The sequence below is a fragment of the Gossypium arboreum genome, chromosome 11, assembly GCF_025698485.1.
Source record: "Gossypium arboreum isolate Shixiya-1 chromosome 11, ASM2569848v2, whole genome shotgun sequence".
Lineage (NCBI taxonomy): Eukaryota > Viridiplantae > Streptophyta > Magnoliopsida > Malvales > Malvaceae > Gossypium > Gossypium arboreum.
The window spans coordinates 23,838,287-23,854,957 of record NC_069080.1 but is presented as its reverse complement, the minus strand read 5'-3'; the positions used below and the strand labels follow the sequence as shown (position 1 = coordinate 23,854,957).

At 32.9% G+C, this 16,671-nt stretch overlaps 2 protein-coding genes across 3 annotated transcripts; both read left to right on the top strand.

The window, feature by feature from the left end:
* Positions 1 to 829: 829 nt before the first annotated feature.
* LOC108466005 (protein ALTERED XYLOGLUCAN 9-like) lies at positions 830 to 2,622 on the top strand. The gene has a single exon (XM_017766379.2). The coding sequence runs from the start codon at positions 963 to 965 to the stop codon at positions 2,091 to 2,093; it is 1,131 nt and encodes a 376-aa protein (XP_017621868.1). The 5' UTR covers positions 830 to 962; the 3' UTR covers positions 2,094 to 2,622.
* Positions 2,623 to 5,240: 2,618 nt separating this feature from the next.
* LOC108466015 (UTP--glucose-1-phosphate uridylyltransferase) lies at positions 5,241 to 10,614 on the top strand. 2 transcript variants are annotated; one of them, XM_017766389.2, is made up of 22 exons: positions 5,241 to 5,387; positions 5,495 to 5,579; positions 5,681 to 5,728; positions 5,816 to 5,907; positions 5,992 to 6,082; positions 6,187 to 6,247; positions 6,350 to 6,427; positions 6,521 to 6,571; positions 6,692 to 6,765; positions 7,584 to 7,656; positions 7,763 to 7,820; positions 7,920 to 7,966; positions 8,044 to 8,109; positions 8,480 to 8,512; positions 8,995 to 9,047; positions 9,116 to 9,191; positions 9,262 to 9,318; positions 9,403 to 9,486; positions 9,575 to 9,673; positions 9,750 to 9,854; positions 9,975 to 10,046; positions 10,373 to 10,614. In XM_017766389.2, exons 2-22 carry the CDS (start codon positions 5,527 to 5,529, stop codon positions 10,397 to 10,399), a joined length of 1,398 nt encoding a protein of 465 aa, XP_017621878.1. In that variant the 5' UTR covers positions 5,241 to 5,387; positions 5,495 to 5,526; the 3' UTR covers positions 10,400 to 10,614. The 2 variants fall into 2 exon arrangements, with proteins under 2 accessions (XP_017621878.1, XP_017621880.1); XM_017766391.2 differs by having other exon boundaries at positions 5,258 to 5,387; positions 5,518 to 5,579.
* Positions 10,615 to 16,671: the final 6,057 nt, after the last annotated feature.

Here is a 16,671-nt window from a genome sequence, read left to right as displayed (position 1 = left end):
ATTGCTGCTTGTTTGCCTTTTGCTTTGATCAATAAATCAAATAATAATTGACGAGTTGGTGCCGTTTGTCTATATTACAATTTATTTTTTTGAGTAACATCAATTTTTATTGATAGTAAAATCAAATAGGCTAAGCTAATTCTAAATGAACCATAGATCCAACTTTTGTCGGCATTATTCTATAAGATAAAAAGTTATATAGGTTTAATTCTAATGTTTTATTTAAATCTAGGCTTATGTAAAAAAACTTTGAAAATAATTAAAAATCAATTGAATTTTTTTGTAATTAATTAAATTATTAATTAAAATTAATAATCAATTGAATTCTTAAAATATAGTTTTTCGTCAAGACCCTGATGAATTGTTAAATGTTGACATGGTAAGTAACATAGTGACTGACGTAAAACAATAATGTTGACGATTGGCATGGCATTTGACTTGAAATAAAAGTATAAGGACTAATTTTAATAAATAGAAAATATAGAAAAATTACTTTAAAAGAGATGAAGAAGAAGAAAAGAATATAAAAAAAATTTAAAGAATATCAAAGAAAAAAATTAAATTATTTAAAATGAAAAAGTATATGGATCAATTATATAATTTAACTTAAAATTTTGTTTGAAATAATAATTTAACGTGTCACGTCACTACTATAATCAATGATTAAAATGTTACAACACGATAATATAAATGATTGAAATGTAATATTTCAAATATAAGTGACTAAAATGTAATATGAGAGAAATAAAAGTGAATATTTTGATAATTTATCCTAAATTAATTAAGAGGGAAAATTAAGATTAAAAGGGAAATAAGATGTGGTAAACGCAACACAATAATTAGTGACCATTAAAACAAATTAAGAAAAAACAAAAACCTACGATTTCTATAGTGTTGAGAAATGCCCACGTCTACGTTTGACGAATGCAAAAGAAAAGGATGAAAAGGAGAAGAAGAAGAAGATGACGATGATGATGATGATAACGATAACGATGATGATGTTAATGGCACTTATGTTGGGAGCAGCGGCGGCGTGCATCGTGGTGTTGGTTCCATTGGGAATGGCTGGATGGCATTTGAGTCGAAACAGCGTGCTCCTTTTCAGCGGCGCCATTTTAATTACTCTATCTGTTTGCGTCCATTTCACCCCCTATTTTTCCTCCGTTTCCGATTACGTTACCTCCGTTTCTTCCGTTGCCGTCTTCCATCGCCCTAAATCTTCTTGCATGAATCTGATCCACCGGATTCATTGGGAGGTGAAGCCCAACGCCTCTCTTCTAAGTTTTAATGCCACCCAAAACCTCTCTTCCTCTTTCGATTTTTATGAAAAACACTGGGATTGGTCCAAAACCCAAAGGATCAAGGCTTGCCGCATCCACAAGTTGTCTAAACCCGAAGCGTCCCATTTGATAAACGGCTCCTGGGTGTTGATCGCAGGTGATTCGCAAGCTCGATTGTTCACCCTCTCTCTATTGAATTTGATTCTGGGTTCCGAACCCCAACGCATGGATTCTGTTAAAACTGCTTTGTTTAAGAGGCACAGTAATTACAGCATTTCAGTTGATGAAATCGGTATGAAATTGGATTTCGTTTGGGCACCTTATGTATTGAATTTAACCCATTTGTTGACGGATTTCAAGACTAAAAAGAAATACCCTGATGTTATGGTAATGGGGGCTGGTCTATGGCATATGCTTCATGTAAGCAACCCATCAGATTACGAACTTGTTTTGCAAACGTTAAAAAGTTCCTTGGTTTCTTTGTTTCCATTTTCAACCGAGTTAGGCATTAAGTCACCACCCCATTTGTTTTGGCTCGGGTTTCCGATGCTCATCAATGGGATGTTGAATGCACACGAGAAAAGGGTACATATGATTGATGCAATGTGGCATGCCTATGATAGAGCCCTCAGCGAGAGTAGGCTATTGCGCCAAACTGGTGGTCCTATGATCTTGTTAGACATCCAGTCTTTGACTTGGAATTGTGGGGCGCATTGTACCTATGATGGCATGCATTATGACACAGCTATCTATGAAGCTGCTGTTCAAATCATGCTTAATTCATTGCTTATTAAATCTCGTCACAGGCATTGAAGCCGCTAGCAGTTTTTGTTTTCCTAAATTGTATCGACCCGCTGACCGATCAAGTATTCTCATTCCTCATTTTCCCGCGCTGCGTTGCACAGCATCATGCTTACAATTTGGTACCGTCTTTTTGAAACGCTCATAGGTCTTTCAAGTCTTTTTCATCCCAACATGCACCTCTTAAGTTTGAACTGAAGACCTCATTGCAACCATTGTATTATAACACTGGATTGTGTGTACAATGTTGAGCGACATAGCCTGGAAAAAATGAGAGTACCTGGTAGTTCGATGGGTTGTGATAAACTAGTTAGCTTTCCACCAAAAAACTAATGGGCTTACAGCAAGCTTCACAAGCATTTGTCCCTTGAGACAGCTAGTGAGGGTCATTTCTACTTGCCAATCTAGAATCTTTGATTCTTGCCAAGGTTTCCCAAGGCTCTAGATTAAACACACTAGTAAACTTTCTGTGTATATTGGAGGTTTTTTTTAATTACTGTTTTATTTTTTTGATATTTCACATGTTTGTATAGTATAGTTATGATTCACACTCAATTTTGTTATGACCTAACTTGACAATTGTATAATATTTGGATACATCTTTTTTATTTTTTGCAATATATAATAGCAGCAGTGGGCTTTGTGATATCCTCCGGTTGTTTTAATGGCATAGCTTTTCTGAATTGGCACTTTTTTAGTTTGTATGGCATTTTCAAAAGGAATGTTGACAGATGGGGTCTTTTCTTGTTAATGTGTGTGTCTCATACATACATACATACATAAAAGGCCGCAACAAATCAAAAAGGGTAAAAAGGTTTTGCGGAGAAGGAGCCGTCCAGTCATTTAGACAAAACCAAATATAATATTCCTAGAGACTTACAGTATTATTTGCTTCCCGACCGGTAAAAGAGAATGATGCATGCAAGAAATAATAAAGAGAGGAACGAATACCCTGTTCGTTCGTCAATATATTCTGACATTCAGTCAAATAGATAAAATAAGTTGAGCACACGGCAAGGTAGTCATTGCCTCTGTTACTTCGGCTGTTCGGCATAGTTGGCAGAGACAAGGTCTGGCATCCGGTCAAGCAAGTTTTATTGTTTATGGTTTCTTCTCATACTATATGTTTTAGTTCTGCAGACATGTATTGCAATGAAAGATTAAATTTGTACGCTTACCAGTCATATATGAACTAATGGACGTTGATTAGGGACTTTCCATCTTGTGTAATGAATGCTTGCATGCGTTAAGGAATAGTAACCCCCTTTCTATTAAATATCCGAAAGTTAAAAGAGAAAAAAAGGGGGTCATATTTGCGTTGTTTCTACATCAGTACCTGCACATATTGATGCGTGGTTCTTTTCTGGAGTTGGTCTTGTTTAAACCAAAAGGACGAAAATTATTTATTTTTAGATGATAAATCGACGAAGCCTAAAAGGCTCAATTTGGGAGTTATATCTGTTGATGTCTTCAAGGAAGTGATAGCTAATTGTAGAGATCCTAGGCATCATCCTCCAAAGGAGAAAAAAAGGGTCCGAGAATCGCAAAAAGACAAAAGGGGGGGAGGGACAACGAGGCGAAATAAAAATATATTTTATTAGCCTGCCTTATTTTATTTGATTATTCGTTAATAAGAAATCTTTCTATTCGAATTTAATTAACTGAAATTGCAATAAAAAATATAATCTCGTCAAATTAGTATATCTACTATTAAATGGATAAATTTAATATTTTATTGTTAAAAAATCAAATAAAATTAAACTTGAATAGAGTTAATTTTACTATTCAATTGTATTAAATTAATATTTTACTATTTAAAATTATTATTTATTGTTTAATTATGCTAATATTTTTAAAATTTTTATAGTTTAGTAAATAAAACATTTTATTTAGAATTCAACTGTAATTAAAAAAAATTTAAAACATTTTTATATAGTAAATATTGTGAATTAATTTTATTTTTAAATAATATAAAGATTAAATTAATTTATTTAATGATAGAAAAATTAATTTGGACCTTGTAAATACTTCAATCAAGGTTCATCCATAGCGATTTGGGCAAGCCGCAGGCGATGGGAATCACATGTTGAAGTTTGATTTTAATTGGGTAAGGCACTCCCTTTCACTCAAACGCACGGGAGGTTGATACCCACGTCGATGTGTTAAGTACGTCGACTTCGAGTACGTAAGACAAGGGATTCCTGGTCTGGCTCAAGGCCTGACCCTGTTGGCCTTTGATCGAAGCCAGGAATTGGGCACGGGCTGATAGGGACTGGCTAGATGGCTGCAATCCATTTACATCAATAAATCCAAAATATTCCCTGGTTTGGAAAAAAAAATTAAGGAATGGAATCATTTTGGAGTTTTTTTCAAAAATAATTTATTATTAAACATAACATATTCATATTTTAAACTTCTAGATCTAGTCTTAAATATAAAATTAATAATAAAAATATTTATGTAGTGATATCATGATTCATAAGCCTTTTTGCCTACATGAAATATAATCAGGGAATATGCCAAACCAAGGGATGAAAAGGTAAAGAAAGATGCCGCGAGTGAGGTGTCTCGTTTTGGTAGAGATGAGCGCCACCCCTTAGTCCACCCCCTCTCATCTCTTACTTTGCTGTGGGCTTCGTATTCGTCCATAGTTCTCCTTTTCTAGAAGCCCAAGCAGAAGTAACTCTAATTTCTCTTTTCTCTTTCAAACTATTCATTCTTCTTTTACAAACCAAGTTTAAGACTTTTTATTACACCTCTCCATTTTCCTTCTTTCCTTTATGGACTTTGAATTTAACTTTCGCTTTGCAATTTTGAAAACAATATTTAAAGGGTTAAATTGAATCATGTTATAAAATAATTTAAAAAAACTGCTTCATTTCATTGCCATTTAATTAAAATTCCAGTCATTTTGTTCATTATTTATAGAGTATTTTATACATTTAAATTATTTAAATAAGTACTAATTAAATAAAAATTAATATCATGCTTAAAATTAAATTATTTTAATATTTCCAATTTGTGATTAATTAATTAAAATAATAATAAACAAGCATAAAATGTCAATTTAATATTTTTATTCAATTAAAAATTAAATTTATAGAGAGACAGAAATGTCATGTCAGGCTATTAATTCCATTGCACTCCATTTTGTATTTTTTTTATTAATTTATATAAAAGTAAAGGGAAAAAAAATGGTTTAGATATAAATTTGTATATATGCGTTATATTTTCATTTCACTTGACGAGCTTAGATAATTTGTTTTGAAGGTGACAAACAACAGCACACCACACAGCAGCGCATTTGTAAGATTCTTTCTCTGTTGTGAATTCAGATTCCTTTCTCCTTTGCTTCGATTTGGTTTTCTTGGATTTTGTGATTCATCGATCCTAATACTATTATTCTATCAAAGTCTTGTTCTTGTTCTTCTTCTAGTTGTTTCCAATGGAAAAGCTGGAACACCTCAAATCTGCCGTCGCTGCTCTTTCTGAAATCAGGTTTGCTTCTTTTCTTTCGTTATTCACTAAGTATTGTGGCGATTACTGAATTAACAGAGAGTAATAGTAAACAAATCTGTGGTTTCTGATTTGTGTCTCAGTGAAAATGAGAAAAACGGATTCATCAACCTTGTCTCCCGCTATCTCAGGTATTATTATTTCAAATCAGTTCTCTTCTATTTGTTTTCCGTTAGATTCAGATCCTGATGCTGAAAGTTAATTTCATTTGATTGAAGTGGAGAAGCTCAGCACATAGAGTGGAGTAAGATCCAGACTCCAACTGATGAAGTGGTTGTTCCTTATGACACCTTGTCTCCCTCTCCTGATGGTAATGATCTTAACCTTATACTTTATCCGGTCAAAATCAAGTATCTTTTGGATTCGATTGATCTCTCCCTATATCTAATTGCAGATCCTGCTGAAACCAAGAAGCTCTTGGACAAACTTGTTGTCTTAAAGCTTAATGGAGGTCTTGGAACCACTATGGGATGTACTGGTCCCAAGTATGCTTCTTAATCCTTCACTTTTACTCTATTATATAGTTTTTCATTCTGCACAAATTCATCTAACTGATTTTTCCTCTCCTTTTTTCCAAAAAAAAACACAGATCCGTCATTGAAGTTCGCAATGGCTTGACTTTTCTTGACCTAATTGTTATTCAGATCGAGGTCATAAGCTGTTGATTTCCTTTCCTCTCCTTTCTTTTTTTTCCTTTTTGTTTTTGTATGATCAGATCAAGCTAACATTTTTTTTATCGGTATTTTGCTCAGAATCTTAATTCTAAATACGGATGTAATGTTCCGTTGGTTCTGATGAACTCATTCAACACCCATGATGACACATTGAAGGTTCCCGCTTTTATGTTACATGTCTGATTACTGATTTATTTTTACCTTTGTTAAACATGGAATTTAACTTCATATAACTCTTCTTCATTGCAGATTGTCGACAAGTACTCAAATTCAAACATTGAGATTCATACTTTCAATCAGGTTGGTGATTTCAATTTTCAGCTTCTTCTGCAGTTTCAATCGAGACTTTAAGACTTGAGAGATATATCCTTTACTTGTATTATCTTTTCTCTGATTTCTCCCCGTACTGGATTTGCATAGAGCCAATATCCTCGTCTGGTTGTTGAAGATTTTGCTCCATTACCAAGCAAAGGCCAGCATGGCAAGGATGGATGGTAAAACTTCTTCCTTATTTACTTCTTTTCACTTTAGTAGTCAATTAGTCATTCTGTTGCAATGAAAGTGCCAGCTTGGCACGGGTAAACTGTAACTTGTAGCTAAAGATGAATCGGAAGTTAAATGACCTGAAGTTCTTTACTTTTATCTGTCGGTTTAATTTTATATGTCTTCAGTATCAGCTTTGAATCACCATAGAAAGTTGTCATTACTTTTGAACTTTGTAGCTTAACTGAAAATTGTAATTCTTTGAAGCTTTGAAGTGGTTCCCCAAGGGATGGATGTATCATAAAGGTTTGTTTAGTTTTAATTCAAGAAAGTACGAGAATACATGTGGCCATAATATTTAGAGTTTCAGAGATTTTAAGGCATTCTAATCTGAGCCATAAGACTTTCTAAAAATGAGCTATAAGATTATAAGAATTTTATGCCAATGATGTACGTTACTCTTATAGTATAAGTTATTCAGAGGACAGTTGAAGAGGTTCAGTAATTTTTATATGAAGTTTAAGATTTTTGTTCAATGATGAATTGTTTCCTTCTATGTTAACATTTTCACTTGATTCTTTATGGATGTAGTGGTTGTTGAAGTCATAGGACTGGTTCATCTAATATTATACCTATAGCTTCTATAATGTTCTATCTGCATTCACTTGGATAGTTTCCTTTTACAACATCTGTATGTTCCTACTGTTTTAGTTATCTACATTTCATGCAGTGGTTGTGTTTGAGAAGCATTCATGGAGATTTTGATGATATTTTTGAATTGCTTATTTGGTGGTAATACTTTTACCGAAACACACTTTTCTGGCTGAAGGTATCCTCCTGGTCATGGTGATGTGTTCCCATCTCTAATGAACAGTGGCAAGCTTGATGCTTTCTTATCACAGGTTGTAGCTGCGATTTGGTGTGGTTTTTTTAATATATAAAAAAAACTTTTGATTTATAAAGGTTCCTTGTTTTGGTAATTTATTTGTGCTTCGTCGTTCATTACAGGGCAAGGAGTATGTCTTCGTTGCAAACTCAGACAATCTGGGTGCTATTGTTGACTTGAGTATCCTCATTCTGGTTTTCAGTGAACTCTGCTTTCTAGTTGTTAGTTACACATACAAGTTTTTTTCTGCCAGTTTTAGTCCTTGACGGGTTGCTCTAGAAATCTTAAACCATTTGGTCCAAAACAAGAATGAATATTGTATGGAGGTACAAAGCGAACTGTAAGCTATGTTATATGGATTTCCTAGCTCTGTGGTTTTGCTATATTACTTCTATTTATGTAGGTTACACCCAAAACCCTAGCTGATGTCAAGGGTGGTACTCTTATTTCTTATGAAGGAAAAGTTCAGGTATGAAATGATCTCTTGTTTGATTTTAGAATTTATATATTTCAAACCTCCTTTTTTTTTTTTTTTTCTCTAAACAGAAGTGTATCCGAGGTTCTAAAGATATGCTCCCTCTCATTCTTATAAGCACCTTAGGTTTTGGAGTATAATTATTGTTTCACATGTTTTTCAATGATGACTTGGTAAACCAACCAAATGTGTATCTGATATCTTTCTAAAACTTCTTTTATGAGATTTTCAAGTTGTATTGTATGAGTTCTACTCTAATCTCCTTATGATTATTGAATAAAACTTGGTATGATTTCTGCAACAAAGAGGCTTATTGCAGTTATCAGAATTGATTAACACCCTTTCATTTTCTTCTGTGATTCAGCTCCTTGAAATTGCTCAAGTCCCTGATGAACATGTGAGTAATCTATTTCTCCATCTTTGTTTTTCTATTCGTTCTTCTACCTTGATTTTATTTAAACTCTATTAATTGAACAAAGACCACCTGGTTTTAATATTAGAAATTTGATCATGGTTCAAAGGGCAATTGGACTGCTATGTGGTGCTTGGGTTTACCATGATAAGCTACATCTAATTGTATTGGGGATGTTATTAACTGTCTGTAGATTTTATAAACCAACCCCAAAGCCTTCTTATCTTTGTTCATCCCGTCAAAACTTCAAAATAACTAGTTCTTTGTGAATTTGGTACAACCGTTTTCTTACCCTGATACCAATTGGCCTCTAAATTTCTTTTTCTACGAGGACATGAGGTTCACTGCTTGAAACTGCCAAGGCTAAACAACTAGACAACTGTAAATGCCATACATTGAAAAACTAATGAAGATAACATTCGGAAGCTTTATGGTTGAGGCTGACATGATTCTCTCTTTTGTAACAGGTCAATGAGTTCAAGTCTATAGAAAAGTTTAAAATTTTCAATACAAACAATTTGTAAGTCATATTGCCTTAAACATGCTAGAACTGTCCATTTGGGTTAGTACTAACAGTCAATGTTACAGGTGGGTCAACCTGAATGCTATCAAGAGGCTTGTGGAAGCTGATGCACTCAAGATGGAGATCATTCCAAACCCGAAGGTTTGTATCTCTTTCTTACTATGTCGTCTCTGGTGGATTTCTGATTTCTAAACTATAAAATTGGCTGCAGGAGGTCAATGGAATCAAGGTTCTTCAACTGGAAACTGCAGCTGGTGCAGCAATTAGGGTATAAAATTGGACCAATTATGGTTATGATGTACTAAAATGTAAAAAGATCTGTCTAACCATGTGTTTTCCTTATGTGATTAAGTTCTTTGATCATGCTATTGGTATCAACGTACCTCGATCGCGATTCCTTCCTGTGAAGGCAACTTCAGATTTGCTTCTTGTTCAGGTCCTTTTCTTCTTCCCCTGACATCACAATCAATCTTGAATGATAATATGTAGTTTCCTCAACCCATCTCTCGTATTTTCGTTTGCAGTCTGACCTTTACACCTTAGTTGATGGATTTGTTATCCGGAATAAAGATAGAGCGAATCCTACAAACCCATCCATAGAATTGGGGCCTGAATTCAAGAAGGTCAGTGCTTGTGACGTCAATCTTGCAATATAAGTTTCCGTAAAAGACCTTTATGTATATTAAAATCTCTTAACAGGTTGGTAACTTCTTAAGTCGATTCAAGTCGATTCCGAGCATCATTGAGCTTGATAGTCTTAAGGTGACTGGTGATGTTTGGTTTGGTGCTGGCATTGTGCTCAAGGTATCTTTCTTTTTCCGTTTTAAGCAGCAGCTGTTATTTAGCAAGTTGTATTTCGAAACTGTTGAAGAAACATGGAGAAGCAGAGCAGGTGGGTTTATATTCTAAAATATGATTTTTCAGGGGAAAGTGAGTATCGCTGCAAAACCCGGGGTGAAGTTGGAGATTCCTGATGGAGCTGTAATTGAGAACAAGGTAAAAACTTTCGCATGCATGCACTAATGCAACCTAATTTCCTTATTACAAATTTTTAAAATCAGAAAATTAGGAAAATTTATATTTACAAAAAAGCCAAGGATGAATTCCAAAACATTTAATAAAATAATTGTTTTTGTTAAAAATCCAGTTTCAGTGGTTCTCGGTTCTCTTTTTTTTTTTAGGGTTCTGGCTGGTTTTTTAAAAATATGTTGCCAGTTTCTTAGTTATTGGGTGGAGGCGGACAATGTGGTGTGGTCTAGTTTTGACTTGTAATCCATTTTTTTGGTTTTGTGAACTAATCAGTAATCTTATTGGGTGCATAGGAAATTAATGGCCCCGAAGACATCTGAGAGAGGCCTGTCTACCAGCTTAAGTTTCCCCGATTTTGGTGTGTTGCAGTAGATAACGAACGCATCTTTTATATAAATAGGAAGTAAAATAAAATAAAAAAACTTGGAACAGAAGTAGTATTTGCGTTTTATATCACATATATATGTTGTATGTCTTGCGGGAGTTTCCCTTGAATTACTATTTTTCGAGGTATGATGAAAAACAGTGTTCTGAATGTTGTATCTACTTTTTACACCAAACAAGCCCCTTTTACCAAGCATCTTCAGTTACGACATTTTAGAACATACAAATTCTTTAGTATTTTAATTTTGGAAAATGATAATTATTTGACACAATAACAGTAGAGATTTTATTATTAAGTATTTTAATTTTAAAAATATAATTATTTGATGCAATAATTGTAGAGTTAAAAAAAATCCCATTTTAACCCTGTGAGGAGTTAAATTAACTCTTTAAAAAATTTTAGGTTTTGCAGGCCATCGCCCATGGAATGTATAGGCCTTCGCAGGAATAAACAATGTTACAAAGGCATTTTATTTGTCAAATGTTCCTTGTTTTTAATTCTCTCTGTCAGAAAAATCTGGGATTAAAAACACTGTAACTGAGAAAACATGGATCCTCTCTATTATTAGCAAATGTGACAGTACAACAAATTTTATTTATTCGGAGGCTAACTTTATAAAATCATGATTATCAGATGAAGATGATACGATAACTACAAAATTATTACTAAAAAATTCCCGGTGGCGGCGGATCCTAGAACTAACTTTTACGTTACGTTTGGTTCATTGTAATGGAATAGGGTTGTAATTGAATAGAGCTGTAATGGAATAGAGTACATGTCAGAAATTCAACCTGTTTGGTTGAATGGAATGGAGTAGAGCTGTAATAGAATTCTTGTGTTTGGTTGAATGGAATGATGTTGTAATAGAATAAGAAAAAATGCTAAAATGACAAAAATACCCTTAACAGAATTTTTGTTGATAGATGATTATTGTTATTAAATTTTAATAAGATTATTGTTAAATATTTTTAATAAAATAAAATAAATAATTTAATCATATTTTAACATAATTATTATTAAATATAATTTAATAAAATAATATATAATTTAATAACATTATTAAAATAATTTTTAATAATAATTTTAATATAAAATTATTATTATGAATATTTCAATGCCTAATATATTTGCTTTAATCTAACCTCTCACCTATTCTCTTAAGTCACAATCGCCAATATAAAAAATAAGTTTAACATACGCTATGATAATCCTCTAATAACATTTTATTTTAATAGTCAATTTTAATAGAAAACATATTTTTATATTTTATTTTATCCTTTATAATAACATGATAACAAGAAGTTTGCGATGCCGGTGACCAAAAACTTCTATTAGGCTTGACAAAAGAACAGATACATGAAGTGATGCCAAATAATAGCAAATTTCAGCCATAATAAAAGCTGTGCGGGAGTCATCCCAAATGATACAAATGCTCAGCGATTACATTTCCAGTTCAATATGATCCCATCATGAAACCTAAAATTCGATTTTAAGAACTTATCTGCTGATTTTTTGAACTGAATGCTCCCATCTTTCACAACCTCTTGCAAGTTTCCGATTTTTGGGTTCAACTTCATAAATTCGCAAATTATGAGCAGATAAGGAAATCACATTCTAGGAATACACAAACAAGTATAGCAAAATGAGCATCTCCTGTATTCTTTAACAAGAGTGAAAAATCTATAGCAAGCTTCTAAAGTACCCGAAACGAATACTTGGAAAACAAAACAAAAGAATGCAAAATAAAGAAAAAGTACACCTCTTACGACCTGACAAAAAGCCATTTTCTTTCTTGGACAGGTAGCCGATTCAATACACCAGTCTTGTTTATGTAATTTTATATGTTTCAATAAAAGGAATTGATCCAATTTTGCATTTCCTACTCTGTCCTATTCAACATTTGCATCAATGCAACACGCGATAGAAACTTGCAGTATTAAAGGATTCTATTTGAACTCCAATTCTTCTCTATTATGATCAATGTGCTTCTATTTCACACTATCTAATGAACTGCTCTAACTTCAAATCCATGCCAAATTGTTCAAATCACCAACCAAATAAAGCAGTGTCAGATGATGCAAGAAAAGAGAATCTAATTTCTTCTCTATGGAAAATAGACATTAAACAAAGCTAACAAAAACAAAGATGGAGACAAGGCATTAAAAAAGCTTAGAGAAGGATAATATTGACCAATTATTGTTGCTGTTTCATTGTGCTCCGTAGATATGCATAAAGAATGTGGTTAATTCACTGGAGGACATGGACTGGATATCACAACAGAATATCAATAATCACTGTATTTAATCCAGCATGAGTTTATTAAAATGCTTGAGAGAATCAAGAGACCTTTCTTCCTTTTTTAAAGCTACTTCCAGCTCTTTTGTTCATACCAAATAGACCTTAATGGCATATTTAGGAACAAATTTACCAGTGCATATTTTAACAGAAACAATGACAAGGAAGACAAACCATAGCAGTGCATAGATCCATGTTATACTGGATCTAAGCATAAAAGTCAATTTTCTAGGTACTAAAAATCCAATAACTTGTCTATTCTGCTAAGTTCTTCATCTCTGCTCAATTCAACAAATATAATATGGCTTCATGCAATTTACCTGGATATAACTAGCTCTAAAAAAAGCACCATTTCCCATTTGAAATTGAGACCTGTAGTCTTTACCCTGTATAAGGAAAACAAAGATGTCACAAGACAAAAACCAAGATTGTATCCATGGCAGCAAACACCAATAATACAAACATACCAGTTCTATCATCTGGATTTAACCAGTTGGTTAATGAAAAAGGTCCCAATACCAAAATCTACAATTTCTAACCCTATCCACAGACTGCAGTCTTTGCAACTAAAAAAATTCCATTTTTCTTCAAAATTCAAGAAAATTATGGAAAAATAATTGCTGAACCAAATTGTTTAATGTGATCACGGGTGGTCAATCTTAGAACCCCCAAGGGGGACTCACACACAGAGAGAGAGAGAGACTTGATTATCCTCCTATCAAACCTACCAAAGAAATATCTATTCCTAAATCAATTAAAGAAACTGATGCCTAGAATAGCGTGAAATTATTAGCCAAAATGCATCCACCAAAGCAAGAGGCATACCCAAGTATTTCAATCATTCGCCTTAGAAGATCAAATTCAAGCACACAGGAATAACGGCGACCCTAAAAAGAGTTCGACAACTATGCGACCAAAGGACCACATGTCAATATCATTGTATATCGAACAAGGATCAAGGTTCAAACTAAAACAATCATAACAGAAGACATTGAAATCAAAATCAATGTACTGAATCATCAAAGATAATAACAAATCGCAACCACAGAACACCTTTTAGAGTGAGTGTTTTCTAATATTACTTCCAAAGACTAAAAGATGTGATAAATAAAAAGTTATATAGGTTGCAACTTGTTAAAGAAAACAGCGATAGAAAATAAGACCAAATATTCTATATGCTAAGAACCAGTCATTCTTCCATATTCATTCATGAATAAACTCACGTATTTAATACAATGGAGAAAGAGACTTTAAGTGCTAACTAATATTAACAGACTAACTGTAGTTGTTAACAGACTAACTAACTAACTGCTAACTCTTAACTCTATCATGCCCCGAACTTGTCAAACTCCTCTCCACATTTCCATTTTTACTGATTGAAACTCGAAGCTGACTTGTAAACTTGTTGTGTTGATTTGCTGATAAGGGTTTTGTCAATATATCTGCAACTTGTTCTTGTCCTGGAACATGTCCAATCTGAAACAACCCTTGTGCTACTTTCTCCCTTACAAAGAAAAGATCCAACTCGAGGTGTTTAAACTTTGAATGTAGAACTGGATTCCCTGCAACAGCAACAGCGGCTGAACTATCACACCATACAAGAGCCTTGCCCCCGGAAGTAACACTTAGCTCAGCTAGTAAAGACAATGGAGAAAGAGACTTTAAGTGCTAACTAATATTAATAGACTAACTGTAGTTGTTAACAAACTAACTAACTAACTGGTAACTCTTAACTCTATCACTATATCATTATTTGAAAGATATCAACTTCACATAGAAATAGAAAGATCTTAGTTATACTGCAGATACTCAAGCAAATAAGTTATTTTGCCAATTTAAATGCAGATACTCAAGCAAATAAGTTATTTTGCCAATTTAGATAGAGTTCCATATCATCCAGGAAAAAAGAGTTAAATACCTTAAAGATAATCTGAGATATTACAATGAGTGCAAACCTACCTTTATCTCGTTTCTTTCCAGTCCATCAACGGTAAAACAATGACAAAGGCAGACAAGCCTAAACCAACATTTTCAACAATCTACTTGAGGTTTAATGTTTGGTATTTTATGCCCTTCCTACCTTATGTTATACTTATAATAGATCAAACAACAGATACAAACCCTGAAACAGGTTGAGATGAAAGAAAAAAAGATCTCATTAAGGAAACAAAAATTGCAGTAGTAAGTTGTTATATCAACAAAGAACACCTTCAACAAATTCAGAACTATATAAAAGGTCAGGATAAATTTTCGCACCCATAATGAACATAAGCCCTGATGATTCACATAATAAATAACCTGAACTCCAAAGGTTCATTTAAAACCTGAGGATTGGTTATGTCAAATAAGTTCTATTGATGTTCATTCCACCAAAGTTACTGATTCGACAAGTCATTGAAGATGAGAAGAGATACTACAAGGAAAGAAACAACACCATGATCCACCAAAAGACAAAAGCGGTAAGCAAGATCAAGTGATAGAAATGAATTAATGCTATAAATCCATGTCAAAGGATACGATACCAAGAAGAACTTCAAGAGACCTATAATAATAGCTCTGCGAGAAGAAAAGAAAAAACACAGCCATAAGACCCTTGTGAGCATGACAACAATGAACAGTATAAGACGCGATAGTGATAGTTGAAAAAAAAATTCAAGACTGCGCAACTAAAAAAATTCCATTTTTCTTCAAAATTCAAGAAAATTATGGAAACATAATTGAAATTATAAAACAAGAAGGGGAAGAAGTTGAACTTACAGAGTTCTCACCAAGGAAAGGAGGCTGCGGAGGTGGGGAACGAGTCGAAGATAAATCTATGGTTCACAGTGACGGAATCGAGGGAGCAGCACTTTTACAACAACGACAGAATTGACGGTCGAGGGGTGAAGAAACACAGGGTAAAATTGTCTGAGGGAAAATTTTTGCTATTACATCCGTCGTTGAATGAGCTATTCTTAACTCACTTCGCCGAATGATGATTCGGTAAATTAGACGAATAATAAAGGAATAGCCATTCGCCGAATGAAGAAAAGCAGTGAACCAAACTATGCCATAGTGTTCATCCAAGAATAAGGAGGAATGGCTATTCCATTCCCTCCAACCAAACGTGCTGTTAGGGTGTTTATAAAATGTAAAAATTTTAAGAGTTTAATAAGAATTTTTTAGAAAAAAGAAAATCTAATTAAATTTTATAATATTTTATGAGATCAATGATAATTTTAAAAATTTTAAGAGAGTTTACTTAAAATTTTAAAAATAAAAATAAAATAAAAGATATAATAAGAATTATAAAAAATTTAAGGGATCTAATTAGAATTTTTAAATATTTTAAGAGAAAAATCAAAAGTATCCAAAATTTTGGGAGAGTCAAAGCCCTCCTAGGCCATCATAAGGACACGCCTCAGAGATGCCTAAACTTGGCAATATGTATGGTAATATGTATTTACTTGGTACTTAAATTTTTTTAATTTAATTGTTTGCTATCTAAATTTGAAAATTATAAATTAATTTGGTAATTATTTCATGTACATAGTAACATCATTGAAATATATTGATGTATCATTGATGACCAATAATATGATAACACATGGCAACCTCACATTTTGATATGTAGAAAAAATAAATATATATATATAATTTATAAAAAAAATTTACACAGGGAGTGAATCTACACAATTGATTGTCAAGTTACATTTAAATTTAGACAATCATTTGTCTAAGTTCATTCTAGACATACTTTTTAAATATTTGTAAATATTTTTAATTTTTTCATATTTTTATATTATTATTGTTTTGAAATTAAAAATATATAAAATTTTAAAAAATTATAAATTTTAATTAAGTAGTTAAAAAGTATAAGATTAACTCACGGTTTTCAAATTTAGATACCAATTACATTAAAAAAATAAGCAT

Bases quoted from the DNA above. Each gene is read 5' to 3' on its own strand.
- LOC108466005 (XM_017766379.2), top strand. From the start codon at position 963: ATGACGATGATGATGATGATAACGATAACGATGATGATGTTAATGGCA.
- LOC108466015 (XM_017766389.2), top strand. From the start codon at position 5,527: ATGGAAAAGCTGGAACACCTCAAATCTGCCGTCGCTGCTCTTTCTGAA. The intron at 6,083-6,186 runs GTATGCTTCTTA...AAAAAAACACAG, and splicing joins ATGGGATGTACTGGTCCCAA to ATCCGTCATTGAAGTTCGCA. The intron at 9,319-9,402 runs GTATAAAATTGG...TATGTGATTAAG, and splicing joins CAGCTGGTGCAGCAATTAGG to TTCTTTGATCATGCTATTGG.